The sequence below is a fragment of the Zingiber officinale genome, chromosome 5A (genome assembly GCF_018446385.1).
Source record: "Zingiber officinale cultivar Zhangliang chromosome 5A, Zo_v1.1, whole genome shotgun sequence".
NCBI lineage: Eukaryota > Viridiplantae > Streptophyta > Magnoliopsida > Zingiberales > Zingiberaceae > Zingiber > Zingiber officinale.
The window spans coordinates 121,837,135-121,847,778 of NC_055994.1; the positions used below are offsets into that span (position 1 = coordinate 121,837,135).

The 10,644-nt window shown below is 37.0% G+C and overlaps 1 protein-coding gene across 3 annotated transcripts; it reads right to left on the bottom strand.

The window, feature by feature from the left end:
• Positions 1 to 208: 208 nt before the first annotated feature.
• On the bottom strand, positions 209 to 8,331 carry LOC121981520 (filament-like plant protein 3). Of its 3 annotated transcripts, none has more exons than XM_042534088.1 (5): positions 7,850 to 8,331; positions 7,516 to 7,627; positions 2,670 to 2,868; positions 828 to 2,599; positions 209 to 650 (listed from the first exon to the last, which is right to left on the bottom strand). In XM_042534088.1, the coding sequence occupies exons 2-5, from the start codon at positions 7,624 to 7,626 to the stop codon at positions 303 to 305; spliced, it is 2,430 nt and encodes an 809-aa protein (XP_042390022.1). In that variant the 5' UTR covers position 7,627; positions 7,850 to 8,331; the 3' UTR covers positions 209 to 302. The 3 variants fall into 3 exon arrangements, with proteins under 3 accessions (XP_042390022.1, XP_042390021.1, XP_042390020.1); XM_042534087.1 differs by having other exon boundaries at positions 7,516 to 7,680; XM_042534086.1 differs by having other exon boundaries at positions 7,516 to 7,738.
• Between the last annotated feature and the right edge of the window lie 2,313 nt (positions 8,332 to 10,644).

Sequence of the window (10,644 nt, forward strand, 5' to 3'; positions counted from 1 at the left end):
TTGATATGACTTCAACCAAGATCGGTACACACTCCTTTTGGCTCCAACATGAAAGTTCTCAGAAAGCTCTTCGTATTGACTCAAATGATGCATGGTGCTTTTTTTTTGCATCGCAATGCCATTCTAACTCAAATATAAACAACAAAACCTATCAAAAAAACCTAATCATTCCAAGAACTTTGCATCATCATTTGTCTTTAGGTGCTGATTTTGAGTTGAGACCAAACATCAATCTCTAGCTGTAGATTTGCAATGTATAAACATCGAAATAGTTCTCGGTGAATTTCTATTTGCTGTAGTTTCTAACAAGCGGTGCTCCTACTACGGGACAATAGTGTTCTAGTTATCTCAGATAAATTAGGGGAAGAAGCAGAAGAAATCAAAGAGACTGAAGAAGACTCTACCAAACCTTTCTCGCTGCCAATCGAAAATTTGTAATTGTCTGTTACCTCTAATGGATTGTTGCGAAAGAAACCTTTGACTTCAGTAATGCTATCATCATGATCTCGAATGCTCGCATTGTATTCTGGCATCTCAGCTTCGAGGATGAGACCATCAAAAGTTGTCAAGAATTTCAACTGCTGATTCAGCGAGGCTATCGTCTTCTGACATTCTTCCAATTTGCCAGCAGCCACAACAAGATCTCTTTCCTGAAACCGAATAGAGAACAAATATGTTCAACTTGACTAAGAATAATAGTGAAGCTCAATTTGCAATCAATATGTATTGGAGAAGAATTGAACAATCATAGTTCAACAGAAAATTTCAGTTAGTCCAAACACAAGAAAAGAATTGACAGTAGATTGATGGTAAAGACAGGTCACTACCTGTTTGATCTTAAGTTCTCGACTGGATCTTGAAGCTCTCGAAAGATCAGCTTCTCGGTTCATCTTGAAGAAATCACCTTCCAGTTTCCGACACCGATCTGCATATTCTGCAGACAATGCTCTTTCCTCGTCAACTCTCCTTTCTAGGAAAACTACCTCATCGCTCAGCTTCTGAACTTCTAAGCGTGCAGATTCAAGTTGAATTTCTACCGACATCTTTGCCGCCTCTGCAGCCTGCACTTTATTAGCAAACAAATGAGCTGACTTGAGATCAAGTTCCAGTTTCTTCGTTTCTGCCTCTGCCGCTTCTAGTTTAAGTGCATATTCTGTAGATAATTTAGTCTCTTCTTCAGCTTTTAGTTCCCAGAAATTAACCTTCTCCTTTAGCTTCCTAACTTCAGAATTTGCATCATCAAGCTGAGATTCCAATGCCTTGTTTGTCGCTTCTAAAGAATAGACTTTTGCTGCTAATTCTGAAGACAGTGCCCTTCCCTCCTTTAACTGGCATTCCAACACTCCAATTTTTTCATTAAGAGTACCAACTTCTTGAAGAGCTGACTTAAGCTGGGAATCCAGTTCCTGCCGAGCAACCTCAGCAATCTCTACTTTAGCTTCATGTTCAGCAGACAGTATTCGATCATCCTGGAGGCTTTCTTCTAACAAAGATATCTTCTCACAGAGCTTCCCATTTTCCAAATATGCTAACTCGAGCTGAGTCTCCAGTTCCTTCCACATTCCCTCCAAATCTCCAACTGTACTTGCTTTCGGTTCATTAGCCAAGTCCATCTTTGTTTGCATTTCAACTATTTTATTTTCAGCTTCAGCCAGCAGATTGCAAAAGACCTCAAGCTGGCGATGCGATTCTGCCAAAGCTATCCTCATTTCTTCTTTCTCGTATCCAAGTTTCTCAACCTTCTCTTCTAACACAATCAATTTATGGTCCATGATTTCATTTTCAATCTGTAAGTCATCCTTAGTAACTTGGAAGGACTTGTCTCCTGGCTCGATGATCTCAGCATCCGACTCAGGCAAGGCAACAAATCTCTCCATCTCAAGGAAATCATCCATAAGCTCAATCTCAACAGAAGCATCGATAATTCTTGGAGTTGGCTTCTCGCCCTTAAATTGATCAAGCTCAGCGATTAAAGCAGATGCCCATGAATCTGATCGTCCAAGTTCGATTTCTGTACCAGGCAATCTATCTCCACTGTCTGATTGGCTATCTGTGAGAGATTCAACACAGATTGAGCTTCCAATTAGTTTGGGATCGCCGGTGGACAATAACTTACGATTCATATGGAGTAATTGACGGCATTCAGCTTCAAGTTTGGTGATCCTTTTTATACTGTCTAAGCGTTGCTTACTAGCTGTCTCTGCTGCTTTATTACTTAGCTCCCTCTCCAGCAATAGAACTTGGAGGTGTTTGAACAGGGAATGAACTTCAGTCTTCAGAGCCATGTTTTCTTTCTCAACCGTCTCAAATCTTGCCTGAAGTCCATGATCAAGTGTCGTAGATTCAATTTTCGCAGCATCAATCTGCGGTTTGATTTCCGCAAGTTGTTTCTCAGATTCATACTTCTCGCATCCCTTGCTGGTGGCCAAATTCTGAACTTTCTCTTCTTGGTCCTCCCTGAATCGATGGAACTGGCTGACACATTCCTTGAGAGCGCCGTCGAGTTGGGTAATTCTATCTTCGAGTGAAGTGTTCTTTTCGACTGCAGTTTCAAGCTGCTGCTTGAGTGTTGCAACCTCGGCTTCAGCCTGTTCCCAGCCTATCAAATTTGAGAGTTTAGACTAAAGCATAGGTTGGCTGTCTTCAAATTTCGACATAAAGCAAATTACCTGAAACAGCTTCTTCTGCAACTTTAGAATGCTGCTTGACGAGTTCCTCTTTAGCACTGATGTTCAGAAGAGCAGCCGATAGTTTTCCTGTCAATCTCTTCAAAGTTTTATCAACTTCAGTATCACAAGTATTTGACGCAACCTCTGGCAATTGGGCATGGCTAGCTGAAGTATCATTTGGAGAAGTCCTCAATGCTTCCTGTTGAACAAAGAGCATGCATAACTATTGTCATGAATATAATTGTCTAAACATACGATTCACGATTTGTATCATACAATGTATTATGATTTACATATAAAATGATAGTTCTTATATATGGATTGAAAAAAGTGAAATCTCCAAGTCGATAATGAAATAGAAGAAAATAATTGTCACATGGAGCAAATTTGAGAACAGCTAATGAACACTCAAATTTTAACAACGATTGACAATAGCAAATCTTGTCACATTGATATACAAAATGGCAATTAAGGAGAAATCAATAGTGACTTAAAAGTCTTGATATATCTAAATTATTTTTCATTTGGCGATAATAGTCTTGACAATTAGGTTGTTTTGATGTATTTGGAAAATGCTTTAAGCTAGACTCGTCTGTGGTACTAATGTATATATCAAGTTTGCAAAGACTTAGCAGAGTGCATATGAATCTCAGACAACTCGTGACTCTACGTAATTGAGTTGTTATGATAGATGACTTAAGTAGTCAAGTTGGATGGGCTATACTCAATGGCTCAGAGATCCATAATGAGTTGGACTCAGAGATGATCGTAGAAGGATGGCTTGGAACATCCAAGGGAGCAAAAATTCCTATCGGCGTAGACTCAAGGACAAGGAACATGAAATGGTTGTTGATTAAATAGTTTAATGACCTATGACTAGGTGAGCTTGTAGGTGATAAAGGATGGCCTGGAACATAAAATGGATAAAAAATTTATAGTGAGTACTTTAAGGTAGCCCGACAAGGGGTAGACTTTATAGGTGAACAACAAAAGGTAACACATTGGAGCAGGTTTGGAAGACTTGGTACATTTTAAGGATTAAGAACCTGACGGAACGTGAACAGGGCAACGTAAAACATCAACAAGGTTGAAAACCTAGAAACAATGTGAGTTACGATAGATTGCAAGTGGAATGTAATCTTAAGGTTCGCTCTTTGGGCCAACATCATCATGGATGATAGATTCCTTGTACGAGTCTTGCTTCATCTCTGGTACAAGAGACATTCATAGTAGATTTGCAAGAGTGATTCCCTTAACAAATTGATAGGACATGGATTAGGGGAAAGGCTCTAAGCCATGTATGTTAGTATTCTCTTTAGTCAATATTATTTTGTATTACATTTTTGTTGCCTAAATACTTGACACGAGCAACTAAATCCACACACAAGAACTCTAGGAACTAATGATTAACTTGTCTTTGTATCTTGCAAAAAAGTTTTATTTCTAGATCACCTTCTATTTATCCCTTCCCTCTAGTGAGTCTGAGTCAAACATTATAGCAATCTTTCACACAGTAGATAGTGACCAATACTTCAATTTAAGGATGGTAATAGTGAAGGGAGTGGACTCAACAATCATGAAATAGGAAGTGAGTCTCAAGTTGTGATGTTAGTGATATGTTACAACATCAAGGATTACCCGAGCTTCGACATTGTTTGTTATGGAATCAATGTGCAAGGAGGCTGCTGACAAGCGTTGCACGCTTATTGTTAGAGACGTTGATCCATGAATCAACTAAGTAAACAGTTTGGAAATGGACGGGGTACAATCACCCTTGCCTCCTCGACAACAAAAAGCACAAGAGAAGTGCTAGAGGATCGAAATTGGCTTTATGAAGGGTAGCTCGGTGCATGAAGCTCCTACCAATGTGAGATGGGGAAGCGACTATTGTACGTAGTCTTATTTTGCATTACAAGAGATTGTTTCTTTGACTTGAACCAATGACCACCAGAACATACAACAACTGTACCATTGCGCCAAGACTCCCCTTCAATTGACTTGATAAATTTGATAGTGAAAAATTACTATTGCCTTCAATGATGATTATTTTTTTTAAAAAAAAATTAGATGGTATTATATCATGAGGAATGAGGAAAATATTCATAGTAGATTAGAAAATAATCAAGGATAAATCAAATCAAATTGAGTAGGACGATCAAATCAAATTGAGTAGGACGATCAAACCAAATTGGGTAGGAGATTTAGAATAATCTTCCTTCTTTATCAGGAAAAAGTCACTGTATTAAATTTGTAACTGATTTAAATTTAGAGCTTGTATAGTAAGTCGATCCACCATAGACCAAAGATGAGTATACTAAACTGGTCACACTAGATTATATTAACCTAAGCATATCTTACATGATACATGATCAACATTTAGCAAAAGCAATCCTACCAAAAGCTAAGAAATCAACGAAAGAGACGTACATCTTAGATTTTTAGAAGAAGCAGATCCAAATGATTCAATACTTAAACCTGGATCATTATCAACCATAGTCGAATGGTCTCTATATAAGAGCATAGCATACTCCAACTGAAAAATCATAGCAATTGAAACCCTATGAAGTACAAACAACCATGCTTATGCCACAATATAAGCCAGATTTTTATGCAAAGTTTCGAATCCAGCCATTCAAGCTACAAGCAAGGAAAACCTACCCCCTATAGATTAAAACAACTGAGATCATCTTCTACCCTCTCTTGGCAATGATACAACTGATAAACAACTGTTCCTGTGACTCGGAATCACTAGCCAAGAGGAAACCATCATCTTATGAGAAGCCTAAGAAAGCGAAGCCATTGGGGCACTACCATCAATACAGTTCAGAAGACAAGCACAGAATAAGCTAATCATGGCAAGAATTTTCCAACTGAGAACCATCTCATGAACGAGGAAGCTTGAAGCAATGAAGTCTAATTAAGTCCTCCAAGGTATCGAGTGTGAGAGAAGAGGCATCCAATCTACTGAAGCAGTTCTCTCTATTAATGCAAGCTTCATAGGTCAAGAAAAAGTGAAGTCAAGGTCCTGCTCTTCACCCATCGAACCAAACAAGACAAAATGGTGCTGCCAATAGACACCACCAATTCAATATTGATAGAAAAAGGTCATGCATTTGCCAAATAACCCTCCATAGGAGTGATCATCTCCAACCCAAGAAAGCAAATGGGTTGAGATATTCTTTGAAAATACCTTCTAACTCCAATAAAAGTCCATGGCATTCTAAATCCAAAAAGCCACAAACCCCCACCATTTATACAGATAAACAAGGTTAAGCACCCTCAAATAAAACAATCAAAGGTCCTCTTCCCCTTTGTGAAAGCAAACTGACGATCCACTATAAAGCCAATGCATTACGTTCCATAGCTGAGATCCAATGTCTTGTGATTATCTTTACTAATAAGTGTTCAAAGCAATAGGCTTGAAGACACCAACCCTACAAGAATTCTCTAATTTAGGAATTAGAGTGATATAGAATTAGTTTAAGGAATTTTTCTGAGCTCAACCTTAAACAATCAATCAAAAAACTCAAGAAAATTAGATTTTACCATGTTTAAGTATCCAAAAGAGAGCATTGAAAATTCATCTTGCACGAGCTCTTTGGATGACCTACTTTAGAATTTCAACTTCAAAAAATGGTAAAACCAACCTGTTTAGAGAGCTCAAACTAACAAGGAACAATGTGGAGGGAAAGCTTAGAAAATTTTATGAGTGACCTCCAATATGACACCTAAAGTGATTAGAGAAAACCTTATAAATCTCTAACCCTCTTGGGACCTCAAGATGTGAATGCATTAAAAGACAATAGAACTTACATTTGCACCCATTTGTAGAAAATTAAAAGTATTTACAATTTTCATCTCTATCCTAAATCCAATGTGCATCAGCAAGTCGCTGCCAATAAATTTGGTGACATGCCTTGCCCACCAAAATGGCTTCAATAGGTGGGTGAAACTCCATTAGAACATCAGTATTTTTTTTTCAATTCTTAGAAATCTCTCTTGCAAAGAAATGGATTCAAACCCTACTACTTCCATCCCTTCAACCATTCATGTAACTCATAGAGATTGCAGACCTAGGTAGTTGTATTGCTAGTTCCTCGCCTGACCTTAACCAACAAGAATGGAGTTGGACATGAATCCTTCCAATAAATCAAAAAACATTTGAATTTGATTACCCTCAGCCTGAGAGTATATATACTGTGAACATTAAAGTAAGAGAATATGACTAGGAAGAGTCAGTATAGTTGAGCCTAGCAAACACAGAGCCCTCATGAAAGCAACTCCAAGTGAAGCATTCCCAGTTAAAGACATGTCAATTTATCCACCTGTTAAACAAATCAGATGCCACTATATTCCTAGACAATTCAACCACTCATTAGGTTGGAAGTGAGGTTGAAGTTGAAGTTGCCCACTTGCGACATCCATCCCTAAGTTTACCAACAAAAATCGAATTCACGGAATACCTCCTCTAGCGATTTGTATGAGGTCCATACATGTTAGTGATCCAAATTCTAAACAATCAAAGAAGATCATAACTCTTAGAGAGAAGAAGCACCCATGCTTCGGACACACTCCAACTGGCAGCCAGAAAACAAAAATCAGTCCACTTGAATGGGCATGTTTTACTAGCATCCAACTAATGAGCACGAGTTAAAATTTGGTGTAAACGTTATATATATATAATAACTCGATAGCTGTACAAGCTCGAGTTTGTCTCAAACAACTTTTTCTTCTTTCCAAGAAGATCTGAGTTTTCTTCTCTCAACAAATCCACTGAGACTTTTCTCCTATCTACACAAGCAAGGAAAAAAGAGTTGAACACAACCAAAATGGGCAACGTACTAACCTGGTCATCTGAGTATCTTTCAGACTGAGAGGATACCGATCCGGAACTCTCAGTCTCACCAAGGCTCTTCTCCGATGACTTGCGCCTCCACAGCCAACTCCGACGGTCCATCCTGAAATGTCAACCATCAAATGAAGCAGCAGCAGTCTGCCGACCACCACCTTCCTGTTCCGCCACAGTCAAAGCTCAGAAAACTCGCCTCTTGCCAGGACGGAAAGTCCTACTGAAAAACGAGCGCCGATGGAAGATCGGAAAAAAGAAAAGAGAAGGCAACTGAAAGCCGAATGAAAACTTCATCACGACACCAAGAAAGCAAAGTCGAAGAGGAACTTACAATCATCCAAAAGTTCCACCTTTTCCCCCCAATTTCATCTTTTGCGACGAACAATATCTCATCAAGGTGCAAAATCCCCAGAAAAAAGAAACTCTTCCGCGTCACTCCAAGATGCCACCGACGAAGTCGGTGTCATTCACACCAGATGGACGGAGTGTCAGAGGGCACAAAATCAGCGTGAGCTTGTCCTTCTCACACCGATTTCTTCTTAAAGTTGTCATCTTTTTTACATGCGACGGTTGAAAAAGTTGTCGAACGCATTAACAAACCTCCTGATCTATCGCCTTCTTTCTGAGGCTAATGCGCATGTGAGCAGGAGAAGAAAGTCACCTCCTTGGGCACACTTTTCAGCTTTCTTTTGCGTCGTGTACAAGAGGGGCTCGCTTTTCTCGACGCTTTCAAAACGGAACCGGCGTAGTTCCCGCCCTCCTCCCTGTTCCTCTTCTTGTGACCCTCTTTCTGCAATCGGTAGTATTGTACCCACCTCCTATTAGCTTTATTGACAGATAGTGAGAGGGTCGCACTTTGCCTTAGTGTGGTAAAAGATTGATTTATTCGTTTAAGTGCCTAATTAGTTATTAGGTCAAAAGATAGATAAAATAAATCATGAATAATTATTAGTTATTAGTGTAGATGATTAAGATATAGGGAAAACATGCTCCGTCATCTCGAATTTCAATTCAAAAATCTCATATGGCTCGAAGAGATAGCTCTATACTTTAGAACAGAAAATTGATGCTTTTAAAATTGGTTACTGGGGCAGTAGACGATAGCAATGGGTTCTGCTAATCCCATGTACGCTTCTGTAACTAGGGAGTAAATGAATCTAGTCGTTCGTGAGTTATTCGAAGTCTGATTCGATAAAAGTTCGTTTTAGCTCGTTTAATGAAACTCGTTAAGATAAATAAATCAAGCTCAAACTTCACAATACTCGGCTCACTCATGAACACGTTCGTTAAACTCATAAATCAACTTTTAAAAGAAAATAATAGTTTTGATATTGAATTTATAGATTTTACACTCTACTTATGAAAAATAGACAAATATATTAAATTTATTTATTAGAATAAAATTATAAATTTTAATAAGAATATTATAATTTTATCTAAATATATAATTTAGTTTTTAATGAATATTTAAATTTATAATTTATATTTATTAAGCTCTTGCTTAAGCTCGATAAAAGCTCGAATAAGCTCGTGAGCCATGAATATATTCGTTAAATAAAGCTCGAGCTCGGCTCGATTATAAACGAATCAAACTCAAATATTCAAGAGTTCGGCTCGACTCGATTGCACCCCTATCTGTAACTGTGATTCAATTGCTCCATAAAAACTTTGCAAACCAAGATTCTTTTTAGAGTAAAGTAGAGAAAAATCCTCATCACAACTTGAATTTTACATGCAATCCCCACTCATAAAAAATTTTATTTTCACTCCCTGCATGCAAAGTTTTATTTGCTTCAACTCACTCATGCAAATATTGTGACCTAATTACCTTCAGATTTTTTAGGTACAAAAGGTCCAAAAATGAGTATAATTCCTCTTAAATTCAGCACTTTACATTAGAATCGAGTATATTTTCTATTAAATTGAGCATATTTTTTTTTCTGTTTTAATATAATTCCTCCTAAATTCAGCACCATGTAAAAAGAAAATCTAGTATATTTTCTATCCAATTAAATATTATTTAAAGAAAATATAGTACATTTTCTATCCAATTGAGTATCATTTAAAGAAAATCTAATATATATTCGAGTATATTTTCTATTAAAATTGTCATTCATATTTTTTAGGTATAAATAGTTTAAAAATGACTATAATTCCTAATAAATTCAGTATTTTAAACTAAAATAGAGTATATTTTCTATTAAATTGAGTACGACTTTTTTCCTATTTAATATAATTCCTCCTAAATTCAGTGTCATTTGAAAAAAATCTAGTATATTTTTCATTTGAGTATCATTTAAAGAAAATCTAATATATTTTCCATCCAATTGAGGTGGAAAAGAATCGTACTCAATTTGATAGAAAATATACTAGATTCTAGTTTAATGTACTGAATTTAAGAGGATTTATACTCATTTTTAGACTTTTTATACTTAAAATATCAAGGGCAATTAGGTAAGTATATTAGACTAGGGAGTGAAAACAAAGATTTTTTCCAATGGAGAATGCATGCAAAGTTATGTTTGCCAATGGGGGATGCATGTAAATTTTCCCTTTTTTTACATAAAAAATGAAATCTTTACTAGATTTTCAAACCCTTTGACTGATGAACTAAATGGTAAAAGGTAATTCAGTCATCCTAATGTTTTCGTTAATTCGTCTCTAGATCAACATAAAACAGGTAAATCATGAGTAGTTACTAGTCATTACTACAGTGACCAAGACATGGAGCAAAGTATGCTCATACGTGTCGAATTTTAACCCCATGACCTAATATGGTAACACTCCATGTCTCAACCACTACACCATCCCAAGAGAACAAAGACAGGACTCGTTGTGAGAGGATAGAGTGTGTATCATGTGGTAGATTTTCACTTATTGATAAATAATTGGAGGGTAATGTTATCATCTTACTAGTCCCTCTCCATATAAAACCTCTGTATTTTTTAGAATGGGGTAAATTATAAGGAGTATTTGCCCTAATGTATGCTTTTTTATGAGATAAGTCAGACATCCAACAAGATATTTTATACCCGTTAGAAATTGATTCAAAAATTTATTAGAATAATTACCTATGTATGTACCAACTGTCTTAATTTGTGGGGGCCAATGTTATCAAAGGGAGTG